At 51.7% G+C, this 21943-nt stretch overlaps 1 protein-coding gene across 6 annotated transcripts in view; it reads left to right on the top strand.

Annotated features, from left to right (window-relative positions):
• The window catches only part of NFIX (nuclear factor I X), a 119401-nt gene that overhangs the window by 85553 nt on the left and 11905 nt on the right, over window positions 1-21943 (top strand). For 3 of the 6 annotated variants that reach the window (XM_051971647.1, XM_051971648.1, XM_051971646.1), the window contains exons 3-9: window positions 8152-8214; window positions 8485-8559; window positions 9100-9220; window positions 9625-9761; window positions 13594-13716; window positions 16027-16202; window positions 20284-20431. In XM_051971647.1, coding sequence (XP_051827607.1) covers window positions 8152-8214; window positions 8485-8559; window positions 9100-9220; window positions 9625-9761; window positions 13594-13716; window positions 16027-16202; window positions 20284-20431 — 843 coding nt within the window. The remainder of the gene's footprint in view (window positions 1-8151; window positions 8215-8484; window positions 8560-9099; window positions 9221-9624; window positions 9762-13593; window positions 13717-16026; window positions 16203-20283; window positions 20432-21943) is intronic. The other 3 variants (XM_051971650.1, XM_051971649.1, XM_051971651.1) reach the window with 3 other exon arrangements.

Genomic DNA, 21943 nt, shown 5'->3' on the forward strand with positions numbered 1-21943 from the left:
ATTCCAGTATTGGCCAAAGACTGGTAGTGTAAAGATTATTAGTTCCATTTTATGAGTGGGGAAAACTGAGGCTGTGACATAGCTGCCAAGTCAAGGTTTTGTTTGTGAGTTGTTAATGGGCATCAGTTATATCCCTTTAGTGTCAATTATGTTCCTAGGTATATCCAGAATTTATATTCATGTGTTTCATTTTGTTTCAAAGTTTATATATAAACATATCCTGTGAGCATATCCACTGGTGAGTTTACCAGTATGTAAGTGTATTTTAGTAAACCTGTGTGTCTTTGTCTAAAGGTATATTGTTGCCTGAAACAGAATCAGACCAGAGTAGATGAGCTGGCTCCGAATTTATATTCATGTGTGTCATTTTGTTTCAAAGTTTATATATAAATGTATCTTGTGAGTATGTGGATTGGTGAGCTTACCATTGTGTAAGTGTATTTGTGTAAACCTGTGTGTCTTTTGTCTAAGAGTATATTGTTGCCTGAAACAGAATCGGACAAGAGTAGATGTGCTGGCGCAGAATTTATATTCACGTGTGTCATTTTGTTTCAAAGTTTATATATAAATGTATCTTGTGAGTATGTGCATTGGTGAGCTTACCAGTGTGTAAGTGTATTTGTGTAGTAAACCTGTATGTCTTTGTCTAAGGGTATATTGTTGCCTGAAACAGAATCGGACAAGAGTAGATGTGCTAGCGCAGAATTTATATTCACGTGTGTCATTTTGTTTCAAAGTTTATATATAAATGTATCTTGTGAGTATGTGCATTGGTGAGCTTACCAGTGTGTAAGTGTATTTGTGTAGTAAACCTGTATGTCTTTGTCTAAGGGTATATTGTTGCCTGAAACAGAATCGGACAAGAGTAGATGTGCTGGCGCAGAATTTATATTCATGTGTATCATTTTGTTTCAAAGTTTATATATAAATGTATCTTGTGAGTATGTGCATTGGTGAGCTTACTAGTGTGTAAATGTATTTGTGTAAACCTGTGTGTCTTTGTCTAAGGGTATATTTGTCGCCTGAAACAGAATCTGACAAGAGTAGATGTGTTGGTCCGTCTTGTATGTATGTGTCTGCACCAGGGTGTGAATATGTAGGTGCACTTCTGAATGTGTGTATTGTGGGTCTGTGAATGCGTCTGTGTGTGTTGAGTATATATCTGCACTCAGGTATAGGAGTGAATGCTTATGTGTGTACCGGGTGTGAGTATCTCCAACTATGTGTCTGTATATGTGTTTTGAGGGTGTTTGAATGTGCTTATATATGTCTGGGTTTATATGTATGTCTAAGCATATATGGGTGAGTGCCTATGTATTCCCAGGAATGACTCTGAGTGTGAGTGTGTGTGTATGTGTGTGAGTGTGTGTGTGTTCTTCTTACTCTATAAAGAGCTGGTGGAGCAATCAATGTCTGTGGGAAGCAGCTGAGCGGTGATTTACGGACTGTTCCTTTAACAGAGCAGAGTTTGTTAGGGGTGGGAGCTGAGGCTGCTGTGAGCAGGACATTCCTTCCTCACCTAGTGGGAGCCATAAATATCTCCCTGTCTGTAACCAAAAAAATATATATATTAAAAACACGCCATCAATCTGGGGTTTATGTGTAGCACTGGGCTCCTCCTGGCAACTGTAGACTTCTATTAAGGATGGAAACCCCAATAAAAGGCAGAGAGAGGGTTTTTTTGGACAGACAGGCAGGCAGGCAGACGGACAGACGCACACATACAAGGGATTAGAGAGGGCAATGGGGAGAAGAAAGAGAAGAGGTTAGGCTAAACCAGGACAAGGCAGAACGAGGCCAGGAGGCTGTGATGGAAGAAGGTCTGGATGGTAGAGGAGTGGGGGTGGGGCCCACTTCTTATTAATGGGGGTGAGCCCAAGTTAGAGGAAGGGTCGGGGGCTGGTGGCTTCTTGCCAAACCTGGCTCTGGGATAAGAGGCCTCCGCTCTTATAGTCCATACACTCAGAAAGTGGAGGAGTAACAGATCACATGTGTGCAAGTGATTAAAAGGGGCCCCTTGCAGTCCTCTGCCAAATTCTGTTTTGGAACTCACTCCCTAGTAGGCTGCTCAGGAACCTTTAGCCACAGATGCCTTCTCTTTTTCAGTGAATCCTACCTGAAAGCTAGAGCTTGTGGGAAAGTCTCTCAGTCAGTTCAGACCCTTGGGCTGGAGGGCCCTGGCTATAGGAGCATGTAAGACCTAGAGATGGAATGTTTTGGAGCGGAATTATCCCTTCCCTAACTCCACTGAAGGGCTCTGGAGGCCATTCTTGCCCTGTCCCCAATGAGAGACTGAGGCCTCTTATCCTTAGCAGGCCTGGTTTATCACCTCATGGTGGCAGGCAGGCTGATGCTAGGTTAGATACAGCAATACCATTCTTAAACTCTAACAGATCCTGGAAAAGCATTATGGGATAGTATTATAGCATATCCATTGGCTCTTGAGGCATAAGACCCAGATTCAAATCTTTCCTTTGATATTTAACTAACCTTAGTCAAATTGTTTAATCTCTCCAGGTCTGAGTTTCCTCATCTATAAAGGACTGGACATAGAAAAAATATTCTGACATTTTTTTGGAGCCCTAAATCTGTGATTGTATGATAAGGCTCAAAGGATCCTCATATCTAAACCCAGGAAGAAATGTTAGTTTGGTAGCTAAAATCCAGGTAGCTCACTGTCCCTCTCTCCTTCTTTGCCATCTTCTTCTCAAATAGTTAGGATTATTTTTATGTGATAAGTCAGATGACTAGGAATATTTTTTATGTGATCAATGATTAGGAGTATTTTTATGTGATAAGATCATCCAAGAGCTCATGGATAGAGAAGCTAAAATCCAGGTGGCTCACTGTCCTCTCCTTTGCCATCTCCTTCTCAAACAATTAGGAATATTTTTGTGATAAATGATTAGGAGTATTTTTATGTCATAAGATTATCTAAGAGCTTGTAGACAGAGAAGCTAAAATCCAGGTAGCTCACTGTCCCTCTCTCCTTCTTTGCCATCTCCTTTTCAAACAATTAGGAATATTTTTTATGTGATAAGTCAGATGACTAGGAATATTTTTTATGTGATCAATGATTAGGAGTATTTTTATGTCATAAGATCATCCAAGAGCTCATGGATAGAGAAGCTAAAATCCAGGTAGCTCACTGTCCTTCTCTCCTTCTTTGCCATCTCCTTCTCAAACAATTAGGAATATTTTTGTGATAAATGATTAGGAATATTTTTATGTCATAAGATTATCTAAGAGCTTGTGGACAGAGAAGCTAAAATCCAGGTAGCTCACTGCCCCTCTCTCCTTTTTTGCCATCTCCTTTTCAAACAATTAGGAATATTTTTTATGTGACAAGTCAGATGACTAGGAATATTTTTATGTGATAAATGGATAGGGGGTATTTTTATGTGATAAGATCATCCAAGAGCTCCTGGATAGAGAAGGGATCTTTCTTCCCTGCCCAGGTGACTGGCTGGGTGAAGTTACTAAGCTGGGTCTATATAGGCTAGGTCCCAGAGCAATGGGATAGGTGCCTGTTTCTATGGTAAAGGCTGTAGGGGAGACCTCTGGCTGAGAACATATCCTCTGGGAGCCTGTGGACGGTGCCAGGGTGGAGAATTAAATGGGAGAGGCTTTGGCGGGGGTGGTTGGGGGATGCTGAGGGCCTAGGCTGTGGAGGATAAAGAAGGAAGCTGGGCACCTGCCCTCATCATGCCAGCCAACATCCTCCCTGCCCCCTTCCCTTACCCACGGGCCACCAGCTGGCCTATTGTCTCTCAATGAGAAAGCAGCCTCTAAAGTGAAGGAACGGAGATCAGTGTGTGCCCAGCCATACACACCAGTAGGGAATTGGGAGGTGAGGAGTGTTTGGGGTTTGGGGGGAGAGAAAGGAAGGAAGAGAACAACCAAAAGAGAGAGATGGGGAAAGGGACTGAAGAAGGGACACAGTCAGAGACAGAGTGAAAACCCTCCACCTTTAGAAGCAGAGAATAAAGGCAGAAACAGCTGTTCAGCAGCAAAGTTCCCCTCCTGAGCTATTGGCAGTGGGGAGCAAGCAGGGCCTGTGAACAGGAGATAAAGAGTTCAGGAAAAGTGTTTTCTCTCACTAACCGTGGATTTGTGTGTTTGTTCAGCTGGTGGCTCCGATAAGCCATATTCTGCCAGATAAAAGCCAGAGCTCTGAGATCAGGGCTGGGGAGGGGGCGTAATGAAGGAGCCATTCCTTCCCTCTCAGCTTCTCTTCTTCCCTTGGCTGCCTTGCCCTTGGCCTGAAGGGGTCCTCTAGGAGCTGAGACAGAATAGGATGACGCAGGTGGGCTGGGAACCCCTTCTTGGAAGCAGATTACCCTCCCTCAAGCAGTGTTAGCTAGGGCCCCAGTCCCCAAAGAGGGGAAAGCAGAGATATTGCTTCTGAAAAGCAAGGGAATAACTAGAGAATGTTATACTGGGTCCTCCTGGGCCCACTCGGCAAGGTGTAAGTGTGGGAGGAAGCTTGCCCATGGTGGCCCAAGGTTACAGAGCCGAGTCTGATCCATTAATCGAGAGGCCAGAGTAGCTGAGGAGGAGAAGGAATCTCATTACTTGGGGGATCTAGTCCCTAAGGGGTGCTAAAACAGCATTGCTGGAATCTTATAGGGAAGGATCTTGTTCTTGCTTCTAGGACTATTGGGCCCTAACCTTTTAGCCATCCCTGAAGGTACAGAGATTCTCCCTCCTGTCACCTCCCATACAACCCTGAAACCTCAATTTCCCTGACTGGATAATAGGTCTTATCTATTTAGCTACTTTGGGTCTCTAGTCCTGGGGAAAATTAGGAGCAACAGGGTAGTGTAGTAGATAGAGTAATGGACCTGGAGTCAAAGAGACCAGAATTCAAATCTGGTCTCAGGCATTTATGAGCTGTGTGATCCTGGGCAAGTCACTTAATATTTATTTGCCTCAGTTTCTTCAATGATAAAACAAAGACAATAATAGCACTTCTCTCCTAGGGTGGTTGTGAGGACAAAATACAATCTGCAAAGTGCTTTATAAATATAAAGCGCCATATAAATGCCAACTTATCAGTAAGCTAGCTCTATTAATGGGGCCTGCTGGAGAGTGAGAGCCACATCCTCAGCTCTAGCTGACCACGAGATTGCAAATGGTGCATTCGGTTAACAGAGGGGCCCAGACCCAGCTGCCCCTTCGTTGGCTCTTCAGCCTCCCCGACCCATCCCATGTCCAGATTTTCAGTCTTTTGTCCTGGGGCTAAGCTCAGCATCTCGGGGGCTGGCGGCTGTCAGCATTGTGGGGACTCTGGCCGGAGCCGCCAGCAGTAAGATGGCTGCCAAGGTTTAAAATGGCTGCCAGGAGCGAACGGGAAGAGAGGCAGAGGGCTTCAGACTAGTCGGAGCTGCTTTTAGTCTGGGGGAAGGAAATATCTCTTGCCCAAATCTCCACTCTTTGCCTTTAAATTAAAGTAGCAACAACAACGACAACGACAATAGGGATAATAATCACGTTTATGGGTGATTTCCTGGTGGAAAAATGATTTCCTGACTGTTCTCGTGCCTAAATTCCCTCTCTTAGAATCCCTGTCCCCCTCCCCGATTCTTTCTCTTTTTGTCTTCTTCTTTCTGGGCCTGCGTATGTGTCTTTTTCACTTTGTCTGATGATTTTGGAACAGAATGGGAATAGCTCTAGGAATATATGTCTTCCAAGGGGGATTTCAAAGCCAGTTCTGGGAGGCTGGAATATGATCTTCTTGGTCCCCAACTTCATGGACTCTTCTGAGTTAGATCAGGAGATGGGCCTGAGCCCTCTCCCCACAAAGCCACAACTAGGTCAACTCCAAGTTGGTGGGTGAAGGCTCCACGTCCCCTACCATAGTGGACTTTGGGGGCAGAATGAACCTTGGAGGCTTCTTGTAATTCAAGCATCCTTCCTTGGAGGCCCTGTGTTCCCAGGCCCATCTGACTTCAGCCTTGGAGCAATCTGTGTCCAGACCTATGGAGCCATGATCTCTATGCTTATGGGAAGGGAAGCATGAGCAATAGAACCAATGGTCAGGGAACCAGTCTTGAGGATTGTAATGGGAGGGTGGTTGTGGAGGTAAGGGTAGTGAGGAAACTGCTCCTTTTGGTCCTCCATCTACCTAGCAATACCAGTAGTTTTTTAGCTAAGCTGGCTGGAACTAATTTAGGATGAATCATGTTGGAAGGGCACCTTGCAGTTCATCTAGATCAACCCATATCTAAGCTGAGCAGGAATTCCCTTTTTCAAAATCCCCAATAAATGGTCATCCAGTCTCCCCTTGAAAATCTTACCATAGAGAAATTCACTACCTCTTGAAGCAGCCCATTTTATTTTTGGATACTTTCTCATTCTAATTTCACTTTCTAATTGTTAGGAAGCTCAAGAAGTTGAAAATTAAAGTGACTAAAATCTATTTATTCCTACTTTCTCTTAGCATTGCACTTCTCTAGATGTGAAGCTAGCCCTTCTAGGCAGCTCTTTTAGTCGGATTCCTCATTAAGTAGGACTTTTCCCATAGGCTCCCTCCCAAGCATAGGAAAGCATACAAATAAATGGTCCGGTAGGCAGCTGCCTCTTCCTACCCAGTAAAAGCTATGTGGGAGGTAGGGGCCCGGGGCTGCCACAGTACAGACTGGCAGGATCGGGGCATAGTCTTAGCACTTCACTGGGGGCTGAATCAGGTCAGGGAAACTAAGAGCTGTATTCTTCTTCAGATCCAAGATGTGGAAGAGCCTTTCCTTTAAGAATCCTGGTCCAGATTTCCCATAACCTGGAGCATTTTTGGTTTGTCAATCACAGCTTCCCCTTTCTGGGAGTGATGTAGGATCTGGCCCACTTACCTGCTTCTTACTGGACCCTGGATACCTGGGACCTGAAGGACGGGTTATGATGGAGGCAGTAGTCTGCAGACCAACTTCCCCAGAAGGAAAATTATGAAATGTAGTAGAAACGACATTGAATTTGGAGTCTAGGCCTTCCACTTAGTGTCTGTAAGACCTTGTCACTGAACCTCTTGATACCACAGTTTTCCTCATTTGTAAAATGAGGTGATAATATGAGATGATCTCTACGGTGCCTTCTGGCTCTAAATCTAAGGCCCAGGATTCCCTACCTTCCAGGATCAAAAAGTCCCTAAATTCCCAGACATCAGACCAGAAAGGGCTCTGTGGTCTTCTCCTTCCAGAGATACTCCCACACCTGCTGACAGCCCAGAACCAGTCCAGCTTCATACGTGCCTTGATCTGGCTACTGGGATTGGTCTGCCTACCCTTGGGGATCCTTCTCCCTTTTCAGAGGTGTCCACATTGCTTCTCCCTATATCCCCACTTCCAACTGGCCTCTGGTCCCCCTCCTGCTGCTTTAGCCTTCTGCCAACTGCCATGCCCAGGCGGGCATTCTGGAGGTCCCTGTAGTGCCCCTGGCACACAAAGCATTGGAGGATAGTGGGCTGGGGGATATGAAGGGGGCTTTCCCAAGCTCAGCAAAATATTCACACACACACACACACACACACACACACACACACACACACACACCATCCCTGCCTCTGAGAGCTGCACAATAGGACCCTTGTGTCTGAGCTCTGAGCAGCTGTGGCACTGGGGCATGAGACAGCCCCAGACTGGCTGGCACAAAACGGGCGACAGCGTCGGGGGCACACCTCCCCCCTCCGGGTTGCCAGGCACTGCCTGCAAGCTTAAAGGTGAAAGGGTAGGGTGGGGTAGGGTGTATATGGGGGGGGGGAATAGGCGGGCATGAAAGAATGGCTGGGAATGGAGTTAATTAATTAAAGGAGCATCTCATCTGCCAGCCAAAAGGATGTGGGGGATGGGGATTCCTAAGGCCTCTCTTTAGCTGTGGGAGGAAACCTGGTCTGGGAGCTGAATTCTTTCCCTAGCTTCATCTATGTCTTGGTTTGAAACCCCCCTCTCCTCCCCCTCCCCACACTTTTTTTTTTCTCCTGAACTCCTTCTTCTGAAATCTCTTGGGATTTTCCCCTCTGCTGACATCTGGGCCCTGGTGAAGGTGGAGGGGGAGTGGGAAGAGGGCATTGGGGCTAAGGTATTCCCGGGTGGCTTCATGGTCTGCCCTAAGGTGAAGCCTGAACCTTGACCCCATCTGTCCCTTTGTATCTCCTGGCAGAATCCGGACAATCAGACAGTTCCAACCAGCAAGGAGATGCGGACATCAAACCACTGCCCAATGGTGAGTCCCTTTCTCCTTGCTCTCTCCCACTCACCCCTGACCTGCCCAGTTCTGCCTTTCTCCTTTCCACATAGGTGCCCCATTTTAGGGGGCATGGGAAGGACTCCTGAGTCATCCACTTCCCATGTGCTCAATATTGACCCTTCCAGGGCAAACTTGGAGATCAAAGCATGGGCAGAGACATGAAATGCCACTGGGAGGGAAGGCACGAGATGCCAGAAAGCCCCCTTCTCTCCCTACCTTGTTCACCTGCTTTCTTCTCCCTTGTAGGGCACTTAAGTTTCCAAGACTGCTTTGTGACCTCTGGGGTCTGGAATGTGACTGAGCTGGTCAGAGTATCACAGAGTAAGTGAGCCCCCTTGCCCCCAGACCCAGGCCCAGGCTGGTTGAGGAAGTTGGGTGGGGAGGGACCCCACTGTTGCTCCCTATCGGGCATTCGGCCATAGCTGTCCTTGTTCTGCTAGATTTGGGGAAAGAGCAGATGGAGACCCCTCTCTTCTACCCCACACGGTCATTAATCCCAGCCCTTGCTGTGGCAGAACTTATTCCTTCAACAGGAGCTGATCCACAGCAAAGCTATACAGACAGCAAAAAACAAAACAAAACTGGCCTGGTGCCTTGGTCTCCACCACCATGGCAGAGGAAATTTGTACTCTAAAGAGCTTGTCACGAGGGAGATGCTCCTCTCATGGCCCCACTCCCATGGTTATCCTGGCCCTCCAGCTGCAGAATGGGTCTGATGCTCTTCCTTATTGATTATCCTGGAGAGTCTGGTCAAGCTGGTGGAACCTCCCCAGTCCTCTCGGACCTAACCCTCTTCCCCTGACCCCTTGAAGACCTACCTTGTTCTTTCTGACCTCATGGCCTTCGCTCTTACCCCTCCAGCTCCTGTTGCTACGGCGTCAGGGCCTAACTTCTCCCTGGCGGATTTGGAGAGCCCCAGTTACTACAACATAAACCAGGTGACCCTTGGGCGGCGGTCCATCACGTCCCCTCCTTCCACCAGGTGAGTGTGGCCCTGGGCCCTCGCTGGACTTTCTGTTCTTCGCTGCCTCTCTGCCCCATATCATCCCAGGCCGTTAGCACCCCCAGGGATAGAGGATGAACTGGCGAGCAGACATTGGTACCTAGTAAGGGCTGGGGGTGGTGGGGTCTTTCAGTCCCATAGGGATGCCGGGCCCGGGGCTGGATGTGCCAGAAAGGCCAGAAGGCCTGGGGAGGGTCACCTTTGCCCATTATATGCCAGGCTGCTAGGCCAGAGCCCTCCACTTCTAGGGGCTTCCCCTGACTCTAGCCACCTTTCTCTCTCCTTCCCTTTGGGAATGGAGGCCTTTCAAGGAAGACTCAGAGCAGTTTCCCGGCTTCTTTCCCCTCCTACCCTGTTGTGACCCTGTTTCTTCCCTCCTTCAGCACCACCAAGCGCCCTAAGTCCATAGATGACAGCGAGATGGAGAGCCCCGTGGATGATGTGTTCTACCCTGGGACAGGACGGTCCCCAGCAGCTGGCAGCAGCCAGTCCAGTGGTTGGCCCAATGATGTGGATGCAGGTATAGTCACCTCAGCAATGCCCTCCCCAGAGCAGGGATTCAGAAACTAGGGGATACAGGCTAGTCCTAAAGTGGGGTTAACTCCCCTTCGCCTCTCAGCCCTACAAAGTTCCGCTGCAGGGGGCAGCGAGGTGGGGCAGCAGAGAGAGACCAGCCTGGAGTCAGGAGGACCTGAGTTCAAATCTGGCCTCAGACATTTAACACTTCCTGGCTGTGTGACCCTGGGCAAGTCGCTTAGCCCCAGTTGCCTCAGCCAAAAAAAAAAAAAATTCCACTTCAGTAAAAGGCTTCGATATACATAGCCAAGGTATTCTCTTCCTTTCCAGCCCTTCTGCAGGCTCCCTCTGGCTGTGCCTCAGGGAGCCCCACATTGCAAAGTCTGGGGTACTCTCCCCTCCACCTTTCCCAGTGAAGGCCAGGCCAGGCCAAAGGTACAAGGAGGGTTTTTGGTGCCTCTTTGCTCAGTGATCAAGATGGCATGGAGGGCCGAGACCTAAGGAGGGCAACCCTCCATATTTATATAGTGAGAGTTTTCCTTTCTCTTTCAGTCTCTCCCTTAGCCTCTCTTTTGCTGGCTTTTTTCCCCAATTAAATCACCAGCAATTCTTTGATTGCTTTTTCATTGTGCAAAGTGCTTATCCATAGAAAAAGCAAAGGAGCTCAAGAGAAAGGGAGAGAGAGTGGGGAGATTTTTAGATTTGACTGAGGAGCTTGGGAAGAAGTGAGAGTTATGAAGAACCCATGAAGTGAATTAGTTCTAAAAAAAAAACCAAAAAAAACTTTTTTAGGGATTTCCCTCCAAGCTAGCGGGACCCTATCCCTGAACCGCCCTACCCCTAGCTCTTTCCTCCTGAGATCATTTGGCGTTGTGACATTCAGACAGGAAGAATGATGGATTTCTGTGATGTGTAAGGAGGTTCTGTGCACAACGCCTCTAAAACCCAGGTTCTACCTCTGTGCACATGAGTGGGTCTGCGTGTTTGTAAGGAGGGCTCAGAGACTCCCTGGTGCGTGAGAGCCACATGTTTGTCCCAAGGTGGGGAGGTAGGATGTGTGTTCAGGATGCCCTGACAGGTCTGCACGAGGGCATGTGTGCGGGGGATGTTGGCACACTACCTGCTTATACTGCCTTGTGCGGACATCCGTGTATCTGGGAAGGAGGGTCTGTGCTTGATACCTTGGAGAGCGTGAGCTTAGTGTAGGGCTCGTGGGCAGGGCAGGTGAGCGTTGTCACGTGGTGACTGGGTGTGAAGGTGGAAGGAGGATCCCTGCACAATATTTGGATGCATGAACATGGGCACGTGGGTGTAGGTGTGAGTGTTCGTGTGTGTGTGCACAGCCCCGGATGGGTGACACACAAATGGCTATGGACGCAGCCCTGGGAACATCAGCCCTCTCAGTGGGACTGTTTTGTATGCAGGATGAGTTAGGGATCCCACTTGTGGAAAACCCTATTACCTTTGGAACATTATTGGATCTTTAAGGCAAGGAAGGGGGGCAATATGAGCCCTGTGAACCAATCTGGGCTGGGCAGCTGGGTTGGGGTCTCCCTTCTTTGAGGGGAGTTTTTAGTGGATGGGGAAAGGAAAGTTGGGTGCTTTTCTGGATTTTTTTTGCTTTGTCTTTCATTGCTGCTCTTTGCCCCCCAAACGCTAGCTCTGTGTCTCAGTTTTGTTTTGCTGTCCAGGATGGGAAGATAAATGCTTCTCTCCATGCCCCCAGAGGGGCTTTGAGATCCTCAGATTCTTTCCAAAATTTGCCCCTGGGAGATAGCTGCTGCTTGGAGAGGTTCCTGGGGCCACCTCTTAACTGGGCTAGCCAAAACAGGGGTTCTGGGTTCTTGTCTGGAGAGAGTTGGTGGGAGTGTGAATGAAGGGAAAATGAGATCGGAGAAGTGAGAAAGTAATTGCAGAGAATGAGCTGGGTAGGCTAGAGGGCAGGAGAGAAGGCTTCCAACCCCATTGCCAGTGAATGAATGTATAAATGAATGAATGCATGAAAAAACATTAAGTGCAGCGGGCTCAACTAAGCAGCTGCTCCTTCCCGGACTATAGAAATCGTCCCGTGGGGAGGGGGTCGGGGGTAGCAGTGCCCAAGTGACGGTGCCATGAAGTTGGCATTGGACAGTCAGCCCATGAGACTACGGAGCTGTGGGGAGTGGGGGCCCCTCTCTGCCAGACTTTTCTCCAGTAGCTTCTGCTTCCCACCGTACCAATATTCCTCTGGGAGTGAGGGTGCCCCCCACCCTCCCGCAGCCCCTACTTCTGTGGACAGCTGCCCTCTAGCCCCCAGCTCTTGGGTCCCTCCTCTTCTCCCCTTATTTCCTTTCCCCTCCTCTCCTTTTCTCCCTCATCGACTCTATTCATGTTGTTCCCTGTGCTGCCGACAAATCGCCAATTAAGCAGCCCAGCTGCAGGACCAGGAACAGCTGGGGAGGTGCTGTGTGGCAGTGGGGACAGCTGTGCACAGCTGGCGGGAGCTCCCCCACCCCCACTGTCATGCCAGCTATCAGGTGGCACACAGCTGCCGCCAGATAACACTTCTGCTGGTGACTGGGAGCTCTCCTCCTCCCTTCCCTTCCTCCCTCCCCTCCTCCCCACCCCCCACCTCCCTTTGGTTGCAGTCTGGATGACTCTCACGTCCCTTCAGCTTGGCTGTCCCCCCAAGAAATCAGCCTCAGAGCCTCTGGCACCTCTTTTCTCCCCTTCCCAACCCTGGCGCCTCCCAACTCACCTCCTGCTCCCGTAACCCTTGCCACCAACGCCAGCGTCCTTCCTGCCAAGGGGAAGGCACTGCCCCCGAGCCATGCAGAGCAGCACCTGCTCTAACCTGGCGCCATCCAGACACCGTACCAGGGACATCTGTAATTGCCAGCCCCGGAGTCTCAGAATCGGGGCGGGCGGGGGCTCCCTCTCGCCCTCCTTTTCAGCTGGGGGCAGCCCAGAATCAGAGGGTGCCCTCTCGGAGGAACGGATGGCCGGCCCTGTGTCTCCTTCCGCCCCTCCCATTCCCGAGGGAGCAGTTCTCGCCCCAGTCTTAGCTGGTCATCCCGGAGAGCGGGACGAGCGCTTTCGGCGTCAGCTGGCCTTTTCGTTCCAGGGGAGACAGATGATGATGATGATTTTTTTGCTCTTGTCCAGGGTTCCCTGTAGACCCCAAACCTGCCCTTCCTCGAGGAATCATGGCCTCGAGGCCCCAGGGTGCTCCCCTTCCGTGCTCAGGGAGAACAAAGAGAGACGTCGGGTTTGGGGGTTTCCCTGATCCCCCCTCCGGGTCTCTATGCAGCTCAGTTGGAGCACGTGGGGCAGATCAAGCCCGCTCCTCACACCCAGGAGACAGAGAGCAGCAGGAAGACAGGAATGGGAAACGGGGTGCAAGGGAGTGGGGAGACGCAGGAGGCAGGGTGGGAGCAAACCCAGGGAGCAGCCCCCGAACGCCTTGTCCCGGAGCCCCACATTTCTCGCCACCCCCTTCCTCTTTCCGCCAACGACTCGGGAGATTGTCCTGCGCCTTCCCCTCCTGCACTGGGGTAGACAAGTCACAGCTTCCGCAGTCTGGGCACAGGCTCGCCGAGGGGGCGGACGGGGCCCCTTTCTCCTGCCCCTACCCCGGTGCCCCAGTGGCACCCGTAACCCCGTGGCTTGGCAGGTGGAGCGCCCTTGCAGGCGAGGGAGGAAGAGAAGGCAGGAGAGGGAAGGGCAGGGGAAAGCAGGGCATTAACAAAGACCTCCGGGCTTTCTCCTCCTTCTCATGCTTCACTGCGCCCCTCACCCTCACCTTGCCCCCAGGCCTCTGCTAAACCCACCCTATGTTGCTGGTTCCTCCCCCCCAGGCCCGGCTTCTCTAAAGAAGTCAGGAAAGCTGGACTTCTGCAGTGCCCTCTCCTCTCAGACCAGCTCCCCGCGCATGGCTTTCACCCACCACCCGCTGCCCGTGCTAGCTGGAGTGAGACCAGGTGAGAACCGAGGGGGGGGAAGGGGGGGGAAGAGGGGGCGGCCGGTGGGAGGGGCATGGGGGATAGCCCCGGACTGGCAGGGGCGTGCTCCCTCTCCTCCCTCCTCCCCTCTGCCCCGGCTCTCCGAGTAGGCCAGGCCAGGGCAGCAGGGCATGGCATGGGGGTGGTCCCAGGCTGGGAGGGGTATCTCTCCCCTCCCCCAGCTTTTTGTCTAGGCCAGGGCAGGGCAGGGAGGCGGGGGAGGTGGAGAGGGGGGTGGGCTATGGGAAGGAGTAGCCTTTGCACAGTTGTGGCTACCCCAGCCCTCCCAGGGGGTCAGCGGAGCAGCCCAAAGTGGCGGGGAAGCCCATTCCCCCTTCTCCCTTTCTGAGTAGGGCAAATCGGGGCAGCAAGGAAGGGAGGATGTAGGGCATCTTCTTGCCTGCTAGGTGAGGCTCTCGGGGAGGCAGGGCTGGAAGTTCAGGAAGTCCCTCTCTCCACTTTCCCCTGATTTGGGCCAGGAGGCTCCAAGGTCATGGTCCTGAGGGGAAGGAGGGTAGCTGTGGGTCCTGGACCATTCCCCAGAGGTCCCCTTCTTCCCTCGTGTCTAAGGAGGGAGGCTCTGTTCCCATTTGGGAGCTGCTTCATTTCCCATGGCTCCCTCACCCTCCCGTCTCCTGACACAGCTCAGAGCCAGCTCAGGCAAGCAGTGGGCATGTGTGCCCGGCGAGTGCCATGCCCCAGGCCGGCCCCTTAGTTCTCCCACTGAGGGCTGCCTGATGTCTTCTCCACGACCTAAGCAAGGTGCAGCCAGTGGGACGTAGGGCAAGTCCCCGAGCCTCAGTTTCCAAATCTGTAAATTGAAGGGGTTGGACTAAGTGCCCTGTTAGGCCCATCCTAATCCTAGCTTAGGATTTGAACTCTGAACCTGTAGCCAATTTTTCTCATTCTAACAGATAAGAGCAGGGAAGGGACCACCAGTGACCTGGGCAGACTGGTAGGAAGAGAAGGGGAGCAGAGGGTTCACGGTCAGTCTCCGGCCCACTTCTCACTGCCCGGATGCGCCACCGGCATGTTCTCTCTAGACCCCGGAGACATCCCTTGGAGGCCCTTTTCAGGACCTTCCGTTGTCTCTTAGCTGCAAGCCCAGCCCGAGGAAGAGCAGAAAGGATGGGGAGCGGAGTTCCTTGTAGCTCCTACGGCAGGGTTCAGGGCCCTCTGGCTAGGAGCTCAGAGGCAGGAGAATCCAGGAAGGGCAACCCTCAGACTCAGGGAGGAAAGGAGGGAGTGTGTCTGGGGTGGGGGGGTCTGCAGGCAGCCCCCTCCCCATCATCCTGGGCTCCAGATTCTGCTTTTATGAACTCCAGAAAGAAGCCAAAGCTCCTTTGCCCCCTCATGAAACTAAGAGCAAAAGCTAGCTGATTGGAAACAGACAGGCAGGAGGAGGGGGAAGGAGAGGGGGAGGGATGGAAGCGGGAAAGGCCAAGGTGGGGGTGGGGGAGCAGGGAAGACTGTGTGTGTGTGTACTTGTGTCTATGGAGTGTGTGCTTAGGCCCGGGAGAGCTCTGCCCACGTGTTCGCCTCGGGAGGAGGGGGCTTTGTGCACCCTCGCTGCAGCCGCCTGTGCTTGGGCCTGTGCAGGAGGGCTGAAGTGCGTGGGTGAGCCTCTGAGACCAGGGGCAGGGATCCGACGGGTGACTAGGGGGAGCTGGAGCTGACTCTGGGGCAGCCTCCATGATCTCCTAGCGGCATGAGATGCTTGCAGAGCCCTAGCACAGTGCCCGGCACAGAGGGGCACTCGGGAAACTCTCATCCCCTCCCGCCAGAGCTTCTCCGGTGCCTTACGGGGGCCGGGAGGCGGCTCGGTGTCCAAAAGATGAACTTAAGTTCTAGCAGGGCCTGTCCTGCTTGAGACTTTGCCTGCGGAGACCCGATGATCTGTTTGTTGTGAGGACCAGCTTAGAGGCTGTCAGCTAGGCAAGGCTGGCTTGTCCCAGGCGGGACAGTCGTTCAGCCGCTCTCGGTGCCATCTGTGTTGGGGAGGGGTCCGGCTCCCCCCCCACACCCAAGATCCCGGGACCGGGGGTGTCTCCCGTTGAGACAGGGCTGCGAGGGGACAGGCTCGGTATTTGTGTGTGGCCACAGGGCGCAGATGAGAAGGAGCCCAAATCTGGGTAGGCGGCTTGGAGTTCCACGCCGACCATCTTATCGGTCGGCCCCCCTGCTGCAGCCCCATCCCATGGAGCCTTCTGCCCGCCTACTCGGCCCCCAGCCCTGCCAGCCCACCGTAGGCTTCTCTCTCCATGACTTCTCTTCCTGTGGTCCCTCCAGGGAGCCCCCGGGCGACAGCCTCTGCTCTGCATTTTCCCTCGACCTCCATCATCCAGCAGTCGAGCCCTTACTTCACCCACCCGACCATCCGCTACCACCATCACCATGGCCAGGACTCACTGAAGGAGTTTGTGCAGTTCGTGTGCTCGGATGGCACAGGCCAGGCCACAGGGCAGGTGAGCTTCGAGGGAGCCCCAGAAAGCCTGGGTTGCGATCTCATCCCTCCCGTCTTTCTGTCTGTCTGCTGTCTGTCTGTCTGTCTATCTTCCTGTCTCTTGGAGCCAGTAGAGAGACTGGTGAACCCCAAATTCCACTTAGAGGCAGGGCAGGAAAGAGCCCAAAGTCCCCTCAAGCTTGACTTGGGGGAGAATGGCACGGAGAGGAAGCATTTGAAATAGAGCCTTGTCTTCTGGGACATATCATGGAGAACCAGGCCCAGCTGTAAAGAATTAGGACTCTGGGACCATCGGATCCCACAGAGGGGTCTTCCCCCAAAGGAGCTCCTCTGGCAGCCACGCTCTTGCCTCCTTCCTGGAACACTGGGGATCCAAAGCAGTGGTTCCTGAGCCACGGACGGATGGTGCCATGGAGCAGGAAGAAGAGGGTTCTTTTGGGGGAGGGAGGCAGAGTCTTCAAACTATACCCTTTCATGTCTCTCCATTACAACCTAACCCCTGCCAACCGAAGAGGCCCCATTTGGGGCCTGAAATCTAAGTGAGGCAAGGAGAAATCCAGGAGGCTTCAGGTTCAGAAAGATCCATCAGGATGCCCCAGAACCGTATTGCGGTACAGACGTGGCTACTGGGCAGGGGATTTAGCGCCAAGCCATCTCTCTTTTCACAGAGTTGAACTCTAGTTTTCATCCAATTCTCCTCTTCTCCCAGGTTTGGCAGGACGGGAAGTGAAGGTCATTAATACTCAATGTCCAGGCCCTTCTCTACCTCTCAGGTCTTGACCCTCTCTCTTCCCACCTTCCTTTCTTTCTTGGGACCTTTTTCCTTCTCGCTCTTCCCTTTTCACCCTCTGGGAGTATCTGTTGCTGATCGTGTAGCTCATTTCTTGGCACTTGGCTTTCCTCCTCCTCTTCATTTACCTCTCCCTCCACCATCAGCCCCCAAAGTGTAGGTTTCTGGAGAGGAGTTCAGATAATCCTAATGACTTCTAATGTTTTCTGCCAGTGTTTGTTTGTACTGTAGAGCCTTAGGGATCAACCCCCTATTTTCTAGTCCTAGAGGAACTCAGAGCCAGGGAAATGGCTCTCAAAGAACGGGGAACCTTCTTATCGTTGGAGGCTGCTGTGCAGCCCTACACCTAACCCTAGGGCTGATAGAGTCCAGAACAGAAGTTCCAACCTCTTGAAACATCCCAGCGCAAAGAAGCTTTGAGAATAGATTGACATTAAGGCAGCTCTTGATGCTCTGGAGATTCTGTTTAATCTCTAACAGTCTCTGCTCCCCCTTATGTCCTCATGTCATTTCTAGTCCTGGTCCTGCAGATCAGAATGACCCACTGAGAAGGTTTGGGACATCATGCAGATGCCCCTTCACTTTAGTCACTTTGGCCCTGTGTCGACTGTTGCTGATCAGTCCCATCTTGAGTCTCTTCTCTTGGGGGTAGAGGATTCTTTTCCTTCAGCAGGAACAGCCTCCTGCCCTGACAATGACAAGCCCAGTGGGGAAGACGGCACAAGGATTCAGATAGATGCAGCATCTGTGCTGGAGAAGTCTAGCTGGGCGGGGGGATGGCCTGGAGAGAACGTGGGTAAGGGCAGCCTTGGTTTTCAGGGCTGGGGGAATAGTAGTAAGAGGAAGAAGTCTCCCAAAGCAGCTGTGGCAGGGTGTCCAGAGGCTCCCCAGAGAAAAGGGTACCTGCTGAGATTGTCATAAAGATAAAACCAATCTGGGTGGAGATGGGTGAAAGGCCCAAGGCCTTAGGACCAACATAAAAGAGGAAGAAAGCTCTGTGGAAGCCCCGGCTCTTAAGGCCGGAATGGAGAAAGCCCAAGTCGAAGTGGAAACCCAACTTGGAAGAGCTCTTGGAAGAGGCCCTAGGAAACCTCTCCCACCCACACCCCTTCCCCTTTATTTAAAACTTCTCTCCAAACAGAAGAAGTGAAAAAGAAATAATTGATAGAACAAGAAGTGGTTTCTAGAAAAGCTTCCATATCAAAGATACTTATTGTGGCCAGATTAACGAGCAGAGCTCAGTGGAAAGGGTACTGCACCTTAGAAGGCTCGGGTTCCAGTTGTTACTAGCTATTGGATCTCAGACTTCTGTTTTCTAGATTTCTAATTTCCCACCTATGAAATGAGTCGATTGAGTAGGATAAGTTTTCCGAGTTTGTGATTCTAGAAGGAAAAATCAATTGAAAATTATTTCCAAAATCTGGATGTTTTCAAATGACTGAGCTTGGATGCCAGGCTCAGGGCAATGGGATTTAGACTTGTCAGTTGTTTTATCGAGATACTGAATGATCCTAAAGTTCCCTTCAAGCTGTAATATCCTATGAAATCCTATATGACAATTCAACTCACATTTATTAAGTACCTGCTGTGTGCAGAGTCCCATTTTGGACAAACATGTTGGAAGAATAGAAAGGAGCAAATGTTATGTGCATCCTTCCCAAAGTGTACTTGGGGCCACTCAGCTGATTCCTGTGAAGCTCTTGGATTCAGTCCCTGTGAATTAGGCCCTGATTGAGGCAGTTCTGGGGAAGAACCAGACTGGTCTGTGGCTGTCAGGCCTCTCTTAAGTGCTTAAAGCTCTATAAAAATGTGAGTTATTATTATTGTTACGATTATTCTCTTATCACAATGGGACAAGACTGGGGAGACAAGGCAAAGTGATTACTGTTGTAACTCAGGAACATTTGTGATCTGTTCCGTGTTTGTCCCTTCACATTTAAAAGCCTTTTCTCTCTGGCTCTTTCTGTTTACCTGGGGAATGGGGGAATCAGTGGGAGAGGCAGACTTCCTTGGCGGGGCTCAGGTCCAGGACTTCCCAACAGTGTTCTTCACTTGGAGAGTGGAACAGAGGGTATGAATTGGTTATGTCTGTCAGAGACTGCTGCTGCTTGGCAATCGCCCTGGGATGGACAGACAGAGTTAAGTTGTATGAGGCCGTAGGCTGCCTTTCTGGAATATCCGGGGTCCCTCACCTGTACAAAGAATAGCGCTCCACTGTGCTGGATGAGGGTGAGGGGCCCCCTGAGACCTAAGGACATCCTCCCAAATGCCAGCAGCTCTCCCTTAGCCACCATCCACATGGGAGTTTGCAGCGCAGCCAATGCTGGAACTGGAAAAGCTGTCGGAGAGGATGGACCAGGAGAGCTGAACATCACCCTTGACTCACCACATTCCCGGAGGAAGAAGAGGGATGAGGATTTGAATAGCTCTTTGGAGGAGGAAATGCTAATTCCAGCTGGTGGTCATGTGGCTGGAAGAAAGGATGGGGGGAGAGGAGATGGTCAGAATGTTCTCCATCTTCTCTCTGGATAGAGGAAAGCAAGATGTCCGGGACAACGACTGGAGGGGCTCAGCGCTAGCTTGGAGGCTTTAGTCCCCGGAACTGGAATGTCTGGGTTTCCTTTTCCGGCCAGTGTTTCAGGAAAGGAGGCAGAAAGATCTCTCCGGGAGGGAGTGTAGGTGCACTGTTATCCAGAGATGCTGGGGGCTGGGGAGCAGGAGGTGTCAGAGCTCTGTCTTCTCAGGAAGTTCTGCTTCATGTGGACAACAGCTGAGGGCCCCGGGCACGGAGGTCCCTCGTCCCTCTTTCCCACAGGCCCAGGTCCAGCCAGGCCAGAGGAGCCTCACGGGGAGGGACTTGGGGGCGAGGGTGAGTCGTGGAGGGCGCACAACACAACGCCGTCTTTTCTTTTCACAGGAGACAGTGTGCAGGAGCCACATATATATCCCGGTGCAGCTTCATTTACCGCTTTTTTTACACAATAATCAAAACATGCATTTTGAAAAAATTCATAATTTAAACATTTTCCCAACCAAGAATGACTGATAACCCCAAACTTAAAGGAGGAAAAAAAAGAGCAACATCTGAGAGACCAAAATGAGAAACTAACCCCTTGCCCAGCCCAGCCCCTGCCCCATGGAGGAGCCAAATACTGCATCTTTAACGAGGGAGCCAGTGCTCCGTCAGCGAGGCTGTGCCTCCTAAGGGAGCCGCCAGCCCCGGCTCAGGGAGCGTGTGTCTGTGTGCCATGTGATGTGCGTTCATACGTCACTCTATTTATGTTGTTCGCAGCCTAACGGTAGTGGCCAGGGCAAAGTCCCGGGGTCATTTTTGCTACCACCGCCGCCTCCAGTGGCCAGACCTGTGCCCCTTCCTATGCCTGATACCAAATCCACCAGCACTACCCCAGACGGCGCCGCCTTGACTCCTACATCACCCTGTAAGTGGACGATGACAAACCAAAATCAAACCAAAAATCCCTGGCCCACCAGCACCAGTCAAATTACCCATCTGAGAGCTTCAGGACACAGCACAGAGCCCCAGACCAACCGTGGCCTCCGCCCAGCCAGCACCCCCACCAGACTCCCCACTGCCTGCTGCTCCGGGCCCCTCCGGGGGGCGGGAGGGGGCACGGGCCAGGGCGGGGCTGGCGGGGAGGGAATGGGGGGTGGGTCAGCCATCCCATCCTCATGCGTGATTGCTGTTTTTTTTTTCTTTTTGTCTCCTTGTTCCTCCCACCCCTGCCCATACAACCCTAAAAAACAAAAGTCAAACCCAAAGCCCCCCCAAAAACAAAAAAATAAAACAAAGTTTAAAAAACCCCCACATGAAACAAAATCCAGTCTCAATCACCATCACCTTACCACCATTCCCTCTTTACCTCACCCTTCATTTTGTAAGGCCTTTAAAGATGCAGTACCTTCGCCTCCTCCCACCCCTCACTCCTTCAGTTTTACATTTGGTTTCTCATTGTTGTTCCTCTTATTTTTTCTCCCCTCCACCTCCCCTCCAGCTCCCAACACTCATCCTCCCATCCAGAGGCAGGGGCGGGGAGCCCCGAGCCTCGCCCCATCTCCCCTCAGTTTCCGAAGCAGCAAAAAGTTTTGGCAAAGGGAAGAGAGAAATCTAAGTCAAAAGGCATAGGGGGCACGTCGGGCCCGGAGACAGGGAAGGGGACTCGGGGCTTTGGTGCGGAAGTGTCCAAGGTGGGCCGGGAGCCTCTGCCTGAAGCTCTCGGTTTCCTGTAGATTTCTAGACTGGGGCGGGGGGCAGTGGCAGGCTCATTTCTCCATGTTTTTCACTGGCTTGTTGGCCTTTTTTATGTCTCTCTCTTCCTCTTTCATGGTTTGGTTCTTTTATCTCCATCTTCTTCATGTCTTCCCCCTGTTTCCATTCACCATCTGACACGCAGGCTTGGTCCTTGGGAGGGGGGGGAGGAGGTGCACCCTGAATTGCCAGGGCAGGGGCCTCCACTGTGAGAGATGGAGAAGAGTTTGGTGAGCATGTGGTCTCTGGTGTGTGTCTGGTAAGGGCCCAGCTCGGGCCCAACAGCAGAAAGTGGGTGGGGACCCCATCCCAGCGACCCAGCCCCAACCACATTTTCTCTTTGCCCTTCTGGAGAGACGGTAGGCAAAAACCGACACAAGTTTCAGCCACCCACATCCTCACGGCCCTCCTTCTTCCTTCCCCATTCCTGCTCCCCAGAGCCCTTGCAATAATAGTGCCTTCCAGCTCAGCTCCTGAGGACATCAGGATCATTGGCCTGATTCAGCTTGTCGATCCCAGGGAACACCACTGTATTAACTCAGTCCCTCCTGGGAGAGGAAGAGTCCACATGAATTGTAGGGGAAGGGAACCTGGGCTGAGCTGGGCCTCCCGTCAGACCTTTGCTGAGCTTCCTGCTTGACTTTGCCTGACATCGCCCAGAGCTGCCCAGAGTAGAAAGAGGAGC

The sequence above is a fragment of the Antechinus flavipes genome, chromosome 1 (genome assembly GCF_016432865.1).
Source record: "Antechinus flavipes isolate AdamAnt ecotype Samford, QLD, Australia chromosome 1, AdamAnt_v2, whole genome shotgun sequence".
In the NCBI taxonomy this organism is placed as follows: Eukaryota; Metazoa; Chordata; class Mammalia; order Dasyuromorphia; family Dasyuridae; genus Antechinus; species Antechinus flavipes.